Source organism: Giraffa tippelskirchi, chromosome 6 (assembly GCF_054371585.1).
Source record: "Giraffa tippelskirchi isolate mGirTip1 chromosome 6, T2T-mGirTip1v1.2.pri, whole genome shotgun sequence".
Lineage (NCBI taxonomy): Eukaryota > Metazoa > Chordata > Mammalia > Artiodactyla > Giraffidae > Giraffa > Giraffa tippelskirchi.
In genome coordinates, this window is record NC_137280.1 from 1,535,289 (window position 1) to 1,549,201 (window position 13,913).

The 13,913-nt window shown below is 43.7% G+C and overlaps 1 protein-coding gene across 1 annotated transcript in view; it reads left to right on the forward strand.

The window, feature by feature from the left end:
* Positions 1-11,863, forward strand: part of CHMP4C (charged multivesicular body protein 4C) — a 29,937-nt gene extending 18,074 nt beyond the window's left edge. The window contains exons 2-5 of the mRNA XM_081504904.1: positions 3,202-3,379; positions 5,950-6,064; positions 9,323-9,485; positions 10,057-11,863. Of these exons, the coding sequence (XP_081361030.1) occupies positions 3,202-3,379; positions 5,950-6,064; positions 9,323-9,485; positions 10,057-10,121 (521 nt within the window). The 3' untranslated portion in view covers positions 10,122-11,863. The remainder of the gene's footprint in view (positions 1-3,201; positions 3,380-5,949; positions 6,065-9,322; positions 9,486-10,056) is intronic.
* The last annotated feature ends 2,050 nt before the right edge of the window (positions 11,864-13,913 follow it).

Sequence of the window (13,913 nt, forward strand, 5' to 3'; positions counted from 1 at the left end):
TCTTGCAGTTTTTGTGAGACTTAACAGTATCACATGTTGCACACGAAGCACTTCACACCAGCTTGGTGTGAAACAAATTGTGGCTCAGCTGGTGAAGAGTCCGCCTGCAACGCGGGAGACCTGGGTTCGATCCCTGGGTCGGGAAGATCCCCTGGCGAAGGATAGGCTACCCCCTCCAGTATTCTGGCCTGGAGAATTCCGTGGACTGGAGAGTCCATGGGGTCGCAGAGAGTCAGACACAACTGAGAGAGTCTCACTTCACTTCACTGCAGATGCTACATAAAAGTTGGGTTTTGTTTTGTGTTTTGTTTGGCCGTGAGCCCTGAGCTGGGTCAGGTGCTGGGGAAACAGGTGAATAAGATACTGTATCTTTGCACAGAGGGCTTATACTCGTGTCGGGGAGATGGGGTCGAACAGATTTTATTAACACAGAATTGTAGTCCTGTGTGAGGGGCGCCGCGCACTGGTGGCCCCGGGCGGATGGCACCGCTCTGCTCGTCCACGCGCTCCTCTCCGCAGGGCGGAACCGTGGCCTTGTGTAGAAAGGCCCTTGTGCCAGAGGCCGCTTTTTTCTCTTTTAGTTTCCTTCCTGAAGGACAGATTAAATAAATACATAAAACCTGTGCTTCGAGTTAGGAGTATGTGCGGTTCATTCCATCCCGGAAACTGCGGTGTTGCCCCGGGGGGGAGGCGAGGCGACCCTGGCCCTTGCCCGCGGGCGGAAGGGACGGAGGCAGAGTCCCCACCACGAGGGGAACAGCAGGATGTCCGCGCCTACCGCGCCTGTGGCAGCTGCAGGAACGCCCGGCCCGCCTGCTTCCTCCCCGCCCCGAAAGCAGGCCTGCCCGCTGGCGCGCCCTGCCCAGCCCCAGGGAGAGGCTTGGTGGAGAAACACACCCCTGTGACCATGACTGCAGCAGCGACTGACAGCAGACCTCGGTGTCTGCGGGCGTGTTGCCTTAAGGTTGCTTCCGGTGTCCTGGATTGTCCTCAGACTTTTTTTCTTTTTTTAAATTTTACTGGAGTAAAACTTAATTCTTTTTCAGAAAGGGTACATAAATATAAATTCTCTAAATACCTATGCATCTTAAGATGGCTTCATTTGTTTCAAACTTAAATAATTGCTTGGATTTTTACAGAATTCTAGCTTCAACACGTTGGCAAAGCTGTAGGACACTGTGCTGTTGCTGTTGAAGAGCCAGCCTTTCTTACCTTTACTAACAGGATCAGTCTCATCCCTTTGTCAATGATCCTTTCGCTTGTTTCCTCTCTGGAAACATTTAAGATTTTCTCCTTTCTTGCCTCGGAGAAACTTCACTGGCAGAGATCTAGGCACGTGCCTTCTGCTGTTTGTCTTCCCCATCTACGTGTTCAGTGAGTGTGTGCATTCTGAAGAATCATCTTCCTTCGTCTTTGGGAAACTAGACTCTTTAATTTCTTTTTCTTTTTCATCATGTCGTCACCAGTAACTGTCTTTCATTTATTTATTTGGCCGCAGGACATGGCTTGCAGGGTCTTAGTTCCCCAACCTGGGACCAAACCTGGGCCCTCTGCAGCGGCAGGGCAGAGTCCTAAGCATTGGGTGCTCAGAAAGTTCCAACGTATTCTTTAATTTCCTTATTGCTTCTTTCCCCTCCATTATTTCTGCCTATTTTCTACTGAAACTGCTGCTTATTTTTATATTAGTATCCATACTTCCCCTGAAACATTCTCTCTCTCTTTTTTTCTTTTGAACTTCCTGTAAGATGGATGTTGGATTCCTTGGTTCTGTCCTCTAATTTATTACATTATCTGACTTTTTGTTCTTTGTTCTGGTAGAATTCCTTAACTTTATATTCCAGGTCACTACTTTAGTCATCAGCTATATTTATTATTCTACTTTTTAAACATTTAATTTATTTTTTAGTTATGTTTTTAATTTCTAAGAACTGTTTCTTGTTTTCTAGTTGCTCATTTTTAGGACAGCCCATTCTTGTCTTATAACGCAATAGTCTCTTGATCTCCCTGTACACACTAATGTAAGTTTTGTTTTTAACCAATTTTTATTTAACATATTTTATTCTCTATCTCTCTTTTCTTGGGTTCATGATATTATAGGATACAAGAAGCAGTAGTAAGAAAACAAGCCAGCAGACCCTCTTGGTTTAGTGTAAATAACTGAAATTGTGTCTATGAAGCTTAATGCAGTTGTTAAGAAATATTTCCTTAAAAAATTGAATGAATAATTTTAAAAACTGGTAGTCATCTGGAACTAATAAAAGTAAGATATTTCAGTCAAACACTTGGGGTGTTGGGGTGTTAAGACAATCTTGTTTAGGAACAATTACTTTTATAGATACTGATTAATTTTTAACATGAATAGAAAGCTTAAGTTTAATTTTATGTGTATATTTTAAATACAAAAGTATCCAGTAGGAGAATAAATTCAGTATGTATAACTATCCCACAATTAAAGGAGAATAAAATGAACAAAGCAAAATTAATCTATATATAGACAAGAAAGCAAAAAGAAAATAAAAAGCATAATAAACAAAAGACACAAAAAAGATGATGGTAAGAAGACCATGTTGGACAAATATCAGTTATTACAATAAATAAAAATAACTTAAAAACTTACTTTAAAAGTTGGAGACTATCCAAATGGTTAAAAATAATCATACACATTAAACATTCAAATATATTCTACCTGTTATAGGCATACCAAAAAATTTTTTTTAAAAGTTTCAAATTGAGGCCCACATAGAAGTATTACAGGTAAATTTCAACAAAAAGAAAGACGAAATATTAATTTTCGTTAATGCTAATATATAGTATATAAGTATTAATTTTATATTAAACGTTAATATAAAACAAAATGGAATGTAAGGTAAAGAGGATTAAATGGACAGCAAATAATATGGCAGCCCACTCCAGTATTCTTGCCTGGCAAATCTCATGGACAGAGGAGCCTCACTCACTCACTCATTTGGAGCTCGGCTGTATCTGACTCTATGTGACTCCATGGACTGTAGCCCGCCAGGGTCCTCTGTCCATGGGATTCTCCAGGCAAGAACACTGGAGTGGGTTGTCATTCTCTTCTCCAGGGGATCTTCCCAACCCAGGGATCGAACCAGGGTCTCCATGGTTGATGCCGAGTAAATGTCTCTTGAGCAAGTGAGCTTACTTAAAGCTCCTTATAAATGTGGCTTCTCCCTTATTTAGCTGCATTACAGGCCCTGAAAAGGAAGAAGAGGTATGAGAAGCAGCTCAGTCAGATTGACGGCACGCTTTCCACCATTGAGTTCCAGAGAGAAGCCTTGGAAAACTCACACACCAACACGGAGGTGTTAAAGAATATGGGCCTTGCCGCGAAAGCCATGAAAGCGGTTCATGAGAACATGTGAGTGACGGTCTCCCTGAGTCTTACGTTCCCTCAGAGCTTTGGAACTCTCTGGTGGCTTGGGCCGGGAGGGCCTTACTCCTGTGAGACTCTTTGAGATGTTGGAATGGAATGCTCCCACAGAGAAGGAGCGGAAGTTTTAACATATTAGCAAAAGAAGAAAAGATCATGCGAAAATAAAGGGCATTCATTTTGCCTTTAATGTTTTCCAGGCCTCACTGTTGTCTGATACTCCACCTGCAAATATTTCCATCCTGTAATTTTAAAAAGCCTTAAATGGTAACATCCGTGAGGGTATTAGAACAGTACAATAGTGACTGTCAAACTCTGAAGAAGCGAAGTTGCTCACGTGTGTCCGACTCTTTGTGACCCCATGGACTGTAGCCCACCAGGCTCCCCCATCCCTGGGATTTTCCAGGCAAGAAGAGTACTGGAGTGGGTTGCCGTTGCCTTCCCCAGGGGGTCATCCCCTCGCAGGGTCAAGCTTTGGGACGGCTCAGACATCACTACTTGAGAGAACAGAGATGCCCACGCCCCTTCGAGAAAGGTCGGGACTGGGCCTTTTGGTTTCAACCAAGTTCTCCGGGTGATTCTGAGACTAAGCAATGTTCGAGAACCATTGGCATACAAATAATAGATATAACTGTGGATCTGGGGCAGATTTTTCTGGATTGTAACCCCAGATCCTGCTGACTGCCCTTGGACAGTACTTTGTCTCCTCCTGATTCAGTTTCCTTATCTGTAAGTTGAAGATAATAACTGTCCTTACCTCATGTGGTTCTTGTGAGAGTCTATGAGAAATGAGATACACCGCTGTTAGGAGTTCCTGGCGTAAAGGAAGCGCTCAGTCATCAATATTCATAGCGGTAGTGGGGCTCGCGACTATTTGCTTTTCATTTGCTCCGAGAATCAATGCCTGGGGCCTAATCCTTTCCTGAGCTTAAATATGATGGTGAAGTTTGGGCCAAAGGTGTACAAGGTGAATGATTGTCTGAGGGATGTGGAGAAGGTTCCATGGATGGGAGAAAGGGTGGGGAGAAGCCGTGGTCAGCGAAGGCTGCTTTGCTGACATTTTCCTGTCCTGATAACCAGCTGACAATCAGCCGTCATTCTGACAGCTTCTGAGGGATCATTAGATTCGCTCTCAGAGTCACCACCCTCTGTCGTTGCTGTGAGTTAGGTGCTAACTGTGTTACAGAATCACAGCCTTCCTCCCAGGCAGTTCAGCCGCATCATCCCCGGGTATTCCTTTTGGGAATAATTTACTCCTGGGCACACACTTCAGCTGTACCTTTCACGTGTGATTTTTAAATACACGATCCTACTATCTTTGTTATAAATATAAGAAGTAGAAATAAGGGTGGTCGGAAGACGGCTCAAGGGGGAACTGGCGGCCTGCGCCTGTGTCCTGCCCGGAGAATCCGGGGACAGAGGAGCCCGGCGGGCTGTGGTCCGTGGGGTCGCAAAGAGGCGGACATGACTGAGCGGCACAGCACGGCACAGCAGGATGGCAACGTTCTCGCTCTGATCACTGCACGAAATGCTGTCAGATGTTCAGCGTTTCCTATATGTGGTGTCTGGAAAACATGCAAAGTGTTTAATTCCACTGGGAATGACAATTTCAGCGTTAGTGGCTCAGTACTGAGTAACCTTGTTCCTTCTCCGGAGCCCGTCAGCGTGGCGTGGCTTCAGAGCTGCAGGGCTGATGTGGAGACAGGATGCGGATGCGGCCGCCCAGACCCAGCACTCGGACCCGAGCCCGGGGGGCTGCAGGGGCCAGAGGGCTCGGTGCCAGGAACTGGCTCGAGAGCCGCCGCCGGCCCTGGGCCTGTGATCCCTTTGCTGCAGCTGCTGATTCTTCTCAGGCCTTCAGAGGCCTAACCCTGCTCTCATCCGTTGCCTCCCAGCCCATCAGCGGCCGCGGGGAAGTTCTCAGGGAGTCAGAATCTCAGGGCTACATGGCATTCTGGAAAATAGATCTCTGGTTTCCAGAGTCCATCTTCTATAAAAAGTGGCTCTGATGGTGGCTGCTGAGTGCTACCCTAGCTCAGCTCACTCATCGTGGTCCTTGCTGACCTGTGGCATGGTTTCCTGCAGAATTAATACACAGCACGTATTTACCTGTTTCATATGCCCTTCCAGCCTGGAGAAGGAAATGGCAACCCCCTCCAATATTCCTGCCTAGGGAATCCCGTGGACAAAGTCTGAGCCTGGTGGGCTACAGTCCATGGGGTCGCAAAGAGTCGAACACGACTTAGCACCTGAGCGTGCCCTACCAGACAAAATTTCGAAATGGGTCTACAGGTATGCCCCCTCGTGACTCCCAAAGGAATGGCTATCAATTTAATTTACATAATTTAAAATATGTGTGCATATACAGAATTATTAATTTCTTGAAATGTAAATTATTCTTAAAGTTGATAAATCTTATCACCAGGTATGTTTATAATCCTACTGAAATAACTAAGAGTTTATGTAAAACTGACTCACTTTTCTTAGGGGATTGTATCTAAATTCATCATTTTAAAGTAAAATTCTACAATATTTCAACAAAACATTTTGTTTTCCAGGGATCTGAACAAAATAGATGATTTGATGCAAGAGATCACAGAACAACAGGATATTGCCCAAGAAATCTCTGAAGCATTTTCTCAGCGAGTTGGATTTGGCGATGACTTTGATGAGGTGGGCGACACAGTTGTAAAGAATGGAGCGCCGTGGCCACTGAAAAGGACGTCTTCCTCCTGGGACTTCCCTGGAGGCCCACTGCTTACCAGCTCACCTTCCAATGCAGGGGCTGTGGGTTCGATCCTTGGTTGGAGAGCTAAGATCCCACGACGTGCTTCAGGGCCAAAAACCCAAGACATAAAGCAAGCAATATTGTAACAAATTCAGTAAAGACTTCAAAAGTGGTCCACCTCAAAAAAAAAAAAATCTTGGGAAAAAAGATAGCTTCCCACCAGCATGTGAAGCAAGCAGGTTTCCTTACACATGTCCTTTAATATCATTAAATGGTATTAAGTGGATACATGATATCTGTTAGAAAAACACCTGTCTTAAGAGGGAAATGAAGTATTGGCAGCTCTGATTTAAAGGAAAGATTAATATAGTTTGGCAAATAGCCCCCTAATTAAGTTCTCAGCTATTAAAGAAAAGCAGCATGTGATTATGTGAAGTCAGTGAGTTTTAATTGTCGACGGGCGCCTGAACAGCCCCATCACGAGAAGTTGAGTGCTCACACATCTGGGCAGGGCAGAGCAGACGGTGTCACTCTGCGCGGGACAGGCAGGTCACGCTCGTGTTAACTCAGGGCTTATGCTGCCTCTGTTTATTACCCGGGCTATGAAGCAAATGTGGAGTGGCATTATTAACACACACTTTCCACTGAGATGAATCAATCCAGTAATAACAGATATAATGATACTGGTGAAGTCTGCGCTGTGGATTTCGATTGTCCTCCTCAAAGCTCACACAAGAAGGACTGCTGCATGTTTTGAAACGTTTCAGCCGAGCATGGCAAAGAATCTGACTACATACATTCATGTACTGTCAAAAACAGCACATCTAGTAAGTAAGATGTAGTTCCACAGAAGCCTTGAAAGTGAGGATTGGGTGTCAACAGCTTTCTTGTTTCTATACTTATTTTATTTCATCTCATTTTTCCTCAGTCTCCTATTTTAAAAAATTGAAGCGTAGTTGATTTACCAATGTTGTTTAGTTTTGGGTGTACAACAACGTGATTCAGTTATACATACACATAACTATTTTTTTCAGATTCTTTTCTCTTATAGGTTATTATAAAATATTGAGCAGAGTTCCCTGTACCATGGCCCTTGTTGGTTATCTATTTCATATATAGTGGTGTGTGTATGTTAATCCCAAACTCCTAATTTAACCCCCCATCCCTTTCCCCTTTGGTAACCACGAGCTTGTTTTCTATGTCTGCTGGTCTGTCTCTTCAACAGCTTTTTAAATGATGTGGACCACAGCTTGGGAAAGTGCGGCTTTCAGGCCAGATCTTTCCCGAGTTCTGTTTTTGTTTGGCCTGTGGAGCAAGATGGTTTGTATATGTTTAAATGACTGCAGAAAACAACAGCAGCAATGACAACAGCCACACAGAAGGCCACTCGACAGAGACCATCTGTGGTCTGCAGAGGCTGAAATATCGCTGTCTGGCCCTTCCCAGAAGTTCGCCCGCCCCTGGCTAGCTGCGAGCATTCGGAGTCTTTATGACGCGGTGCAGAGAGCCCTGGGCTCGTGAGGATGCCTCGCCCTGCCACGTTCCACTAAGCTTTGCCAAGTCCCTTCCCTTTCGGACCCTCAGTTTCCTCATTTATAAAAGGAACATGACGATCACTAGACTCTTCTAAAGTTCCTTAAATTCTAAAATTCCTTTACCAATGAATAGATAAGTGTTTGGTACCTGAAATCTGAAAATGATGGAAATGATTATATCTGTTATAGAAAATATCAGTCTTTTCCGTGCTGTTACTGACCGTCAAGCACTGTTGGCGACTCTGGGCACACATTCAGTGTAGGATACTGTGGGCACACATTCAGTGTAGGGTGCTGTGGGCACACATTCAGTGTAGGGTACTGTGGGCACACATTCAGTGTAGGGTACTGTGTTCTGCTATTACTAATATTTGCTATATTTGTTCCTAATCGTTCTTTTGAGCAGAAATAGGGTATCAGAATATTCATTCTGAAGGTATTTTATTCACGCAGCCCGTGGAGAAGTGTCAAGCCAGCAACTACCCTGAGACACTATTTCACATGGCCTCATGCTCCACACTTTCATGTTTATTTCCTTTTCTGAGGTAGACATAACAGTTCTCAGACAGCTCAGCTCGCCGTCTGTCTGATAACATGGTGACTTGATCCAGTGTTGTGGTTGGCGTCAAGATCTCCACTCTTGGCCATAGTATTGTTACTCTCATTTTAACATAGCATAATTACTTGTTTGCGAGCCTTTCTCCTGCATTCCAAAAAGCTCCTTAAAGGTAGGGGTTGTTGACTGGACTTTGTCTTCTGGGCCCTGAGTCCATGCCCAGCCAGGCGTGAGCTCTCAATAAATTGGTTCCGTGACAAAGGAATAAATGAAGAAATATCCTTGGCGGAATATGAGTGTCTCAGGTCACTTCTAATGACAACGACCTCAGAATTATGATGACAAGTTTAGTTTTGACTCCCAACCTCACTCAGGGGTTTGGACTCAACCTGAGGACTCTTGGAGCCAGTTAGACCTGAACTAGTCATCTCAAGTCATATCATATCTGTCATAAGGTGGCTTTTACCCTCAAAGTCTCAAACTGGACTTGCTTTTCTAAGGTTCTTGGGACAGAGTAGTTTAAGATTAAGCCAGACTGTCTGGAACTATTCCTAACAGAAAGAAATATAATGTACCTACCTGGAGTTATTCTTAACTCCAACACATAGCATGGTTTTTATTGGCTGTGGTAATTTAACAAAGGAGCCGTAGTATCTTTGATTCTTTTTACTTTTGGTATGTTGAGGTTTTGCTATATCTGTTTTATTTTCAGTAGCATTAGCCAAAATGAAAATATATATTTCCTCTAATTAAAGTTTCACAGATTCTGAATTCTTAACAGTAGAACATAAAAGTTACATTGCAAAAATGACAGGCAAAGTGTAAATTTTCTAGAAGCTCTGGAGGTTATACATTCAGCTAGCACAAATTACTTAAAAAAAAACTGTTGACTGAAGTATTATAAGATTAGCTACAACAAATTTGCACAACCCCAAATATTCATATTTTAATTACTGCTCAGTGTTGCAAAAAAGACTTAGTCATAAAATAAATATTCCATTTCACTGGATTCTCACATATCAATTGGGTAGCAGATGTTTTTGTTATTGTGTTTGAGGAAACCCACTTCTTGAAATGTTAACTCCATAATTCTTTCTTTCTCCTATGTTCAGGATGAGCTGATGGCAGAACTTGAAGAACTGGAGCAGGAAGAATTAAATAAGAAGATGACAAATATCCAACTTCCAAATGTGCCTTCCTCCTCGCTCCCAGCTCAGCCAGACAGAGGGTCGGGCAGGATGCCCAGCGCGTCCTCTGCACACCGGTCCCGAGCAGGTCTGTGCCTCGCCCCAGCCCCTGTGGTCAAATACTGACCCAGCCTAACCTCCAGGCCTATCTAAGGGGGCCTCTCCTGTAGACTTCCCTGGCGGTCTAGTGGTTCAGACTCAGTATGTCCACTTCAGGGTGTGGGTTTGATTCCTGGTCAGGGAAGTAAGATCCCTCAGGCCCTGTACAGCCAAGAAAAAAGAAACTGTCAGAGCAAGGAGCATGTCTGGGCTTCCCAGGTGGCGCCAGTCGTAAAGAGCCTGCTTGCTGATGCAGGAGATGTAAGAGACACAGGTTTGTCCCGGGGTCAGGAAGATAGATCCCCTGGAGGAGGGCATGGCAACCCACTCCAGTGTTCTTGTCTGGAGAGTGCCATGGACAGAGGAGCCTAGTGGGCTACGGTCCGTGGAGTTGCAAAGAGTTGGACACGACTGAAGTGACTTAGCACACACATCTCTTTTAGCACTTATTTTTCATTTCATAAACATAGACCTTTTAATAAATCTTACCTGTTTTCTGTGCTGAGGGTGTGGATGTCACCAGTGACTGATTTTTATCCTTTTTTTTTTTTATGTTCCAGCATCTTCTAGGAGGACAGAAGAAGAGGAGGGTGACATCCAACATTTGGCAGCTTGGGCTACTTAAAACGGAAGTTTCGGACACAGCTGTACATAAGACACGCAGATTTTTTTGCCAAATACAGAAGCTAACACAGATCCTGTTTAATATTTATACTGGATGGATGATTGTCTTTTAAGCCTCATAGGTAAAAGTTAAAGGAGTCATGTGTAGATTTAGGATCCCTTTAAGATGAAAAGGGACTTCCCGGTAGCATTCTGGAGGAGCTCTTCATCCGATAGGAGGGACCATTCTACCTTGTTCCCTGCTGTATTTCCAGTCTTGGCACATAGTTGGTACTCTCTATGTATCTGCTGAAAGAAAACTGAATCCTATTAACATGTGAAACATATAACCAACTATAAGCCACTTAAGAGTGATGTGTTCTGAACTTTCCTCCCTGTGCGAATACAGGCTTGCAGTGTGTGTCCATGTTAGGAGATTTGTAGCCCAGGGTAAATGTACAAGAAATACAACTCTTCATAGGAGAGGCTTCTTGTAAAGAAGTCTTGTGTGAGTTTACACATAAATAGTTTCATTGAGTTTTGCAATTCAAAATCTTAAAGGAGTTTTAATTGACATTTATTATGCCAATTAAGCTTGGAATGGGGCAATGGCTGCATTTCCCAAAATGTCTGAAAGCGCTAACAGCTTCCACTGCTGATCGAGAATCTCCTGGGTGCCATTTAGCCACTTAGGGAGCTGCATTGCCGTTCCCAGGCCATTATGATGTTATTACGGCTTCAGCGTGCTAAATGTGTGCCTGTTCATTCTTTTCTGTTTTGGGCTCTCTCGTGCATTTATTTACAATTTATGTCATATTCTTTGTAAATACATAAAAATACAGGCAATTAAAAATATATCTTAGATAAAATTTGGCCATAATGATTTTTAAATGAAAGTAATATTCAAAATTCTGTGTTGCCCATAATGTATCATGGACCATGAAATGACAAATGTCATTATAGGAAATGATCTGGTAATTCCCAACACTAGCTTAGGGAATACAAGGTCCAGTGGGATGGAAACAGCGCTATACTTGGATCCTGTTCCTGCTCTGCCAGGAACACAATGCAACTAGGCAAGTCACAAACTCAATCTGTGTTTTTTTACTGAGAAACCTAAGGGTTGGACTTGATACGGCTGTCCTTTCCGTCCTGCCACAGGTCTTTTGCATATGATGTCCTTCTTATTAGTCTTTCTACCCCTCACAACACAGCTACCACATCTTACTTACTTCTTCAATCTCAGTTAAAACGTCCTTTGTTTGGGGAAATATTTTCCTGATTGCAGACAAACTCAGGTCTTCCTTCTAAAAGCTTTCATAGCCATCTGCTTTCTCTCCTGTCGCCTGTCATGGTTTATGTTGCATATTTACTTAAATGATCACTTTCTTATTGTTTTCCCCTCCTTTGTTGGTGTTCCTCAGTCCCTAAGTCGTGCCCGACTCTCTGCAATCCCATGGTTTGTTTCATGGGGTTCTCGTGGCAAGAACACCAGCGTGCTCCGCCGTTCCCTGCTCTGGTGGACCACGCTTCGTGAGAACTCTTTAGTACAACCCGTCTGACTCGGGGGGCCGTGAACAGCATGGCCCTCAGCATCGCTGAGTTCTTCCAGCCCCTCTGCTGCAACAAGGCCGTGGTCCACAGAGGGCTTCTTCCCGCTGCACTGCCGCTTGGAGGGCAGGGGCTGCGTCTGCCCGTTCAATCCAACCGTGTGTCTCTGCACAGCCTGTCTCATGCAGTTTTCATTTAATAAACATTTATCAATATTAAATGAAAGACTATTTTTACCTCTTTTGGGTCATGATAGAATAACAGGAACTGGATTTACCTTCTACTCTCAAATAACTAGAGAACTGAATGGAATATATGAAGCAACGGTTTTCAGACATTGGACAGAAGGCAGCGCGAAGAAGGAAATAGATGAAGTGCGAACTTCTGTTCCAGCTCACTGCCTCCACGGAGCCTGGTGGTCTTACCAAGGGGAGGAAATGCAAGGGGAGATTTCTGGAAAGGAGGTGCTACACGGAGAGGCAGAGAGCGTGCTGGAGATCCGCAGACCGGCCCCTTCAAAGTTTTTGGCTCAGAACTGATCTGTATACATATTTGAGGAAGTGGCTGACACAGGAGGGAAAGAAGCAGGCGGGTCAAACCCGAGCTCACACAGGGTGAGGAGAGCGTGTCTCCATCAGCCACAGGGGAAGACCTCCTACTAAAGGGTATCAGATTGAGTCCTTGGAAGGATATTGCTTCATTAGTGAGGTCAAATTATGCCTAGACTAAAGGCTGTTCTGGGTCCACCCTAAAAATCTTAAAAGTGAAAGTGTTAGTCACTCAGTGGTGTCCGACTCTGACCCCATGGACGGTAGCCCCAGGCTCCTCTGTCCATGGGATTCTCCAGGCAAGAATACTGGAGTGGTTAGCCATTCCCTTCCTCGGGGTATCTTACAGATCTAGGGATCAAACCCAAGTCTTCCGCGTTGCAGGCAGATTCTTTACTGTCTAAGCTGCCAGGGAAGCGCCACAACAAGGTTAAAAGTAAGTTGCAACAGGATGAAACGATTCCAAGTAACTTCACTGCATCCCAGAACAAAACCCCCAGATGCTTAAAGGAATATAAAAGCTAAAATTAATAACAACAGAACAACTAAAATAAACCTGGCACCCAACAGAGAACATTCCCAAAGCCTGGCATCCAATAAGAAAATTTCAGGCATGCAAAGAAGCAGGAAAATATGACCCATAACCAAGAGAAAAGTCACACAGCAGGAGCGGACTCAGAAGTGACACAGATGATAGAATTTGAAGGCAAGGGATATTAAAACAGCTACTATAAATATATTCTGTATGTTCATTAAAATTGCTACAGTAAACACACCCCATATGTTTGAAAAGGAAGAGAGAAACATGATCACAATGAAGAGAGAAATGGCAGATATAATAAAAAAAAATCCAAAATGAAATTCTAGAGATGAAAAATATATTATCTGAAATGAAAAAACAGAATATAGTAGATGGGAGTAACATCAGATTAGACATTGCAGAAGGAAAGGTTAGTAAACTTAAAGACATAGCAACAGAAATTACCCTAAATAAAACACTAAAGAAAAAAAATGGGAAAAATAAGGCAAGAATAAGCTTTGAGACCATATTAAGCTGTCTAACATGCAGGTTATTGAAGTCTGGAATTTTGGTGCTGGACTGGAGGAATTTTGGGAGGAGGGGTCTTGTTTGGGGTAGGGAATGGAATAGGATAGAAAAAAACTTTGTAGAAATAATGGCTGAGAAATTTCCAAGCCTGACGAAAACAATAAACCTACAGTTCAGTGAAGCTCGTGTGCATGCTAAGTCACTTCAGTTGTGTCCGACTCTTTGTGACCCCGTGGACCATAGCCTGCCAGGCTTCTCTGTCCATGGGATTCTCCAGGCAAGAGTCCGGAGTGGGTTGCCATTTCCTACTCCAGGGGATCCTCCCACCCCAGGGATTGAACTCACATCTCTTACATCTCCTGCACTGGCAGGTGGGTTCTTTACCACTAGAGCTACCTGGGAAGCCCTCAGTGAAGCCTAACATACCTCAGGCTCATAAACCTCATAAACGAGACCTGAGACATGTTTGGACATCTCTCCCTAGCTAGTTAAACACACATTCCTAGCTAGTTCTGCTAGATCTGTGAGGTCCAAACAGTATCCAGTAGCCATATGAAATGAGCACTTGAAACATGGCCAGTGCAGCTGAGGAACTGAAATTTTAATTTCATTTAGTTTTAATTAATTTCAATGTAAAAACTAGTGTTCAATTCAGTTATTAGACAAC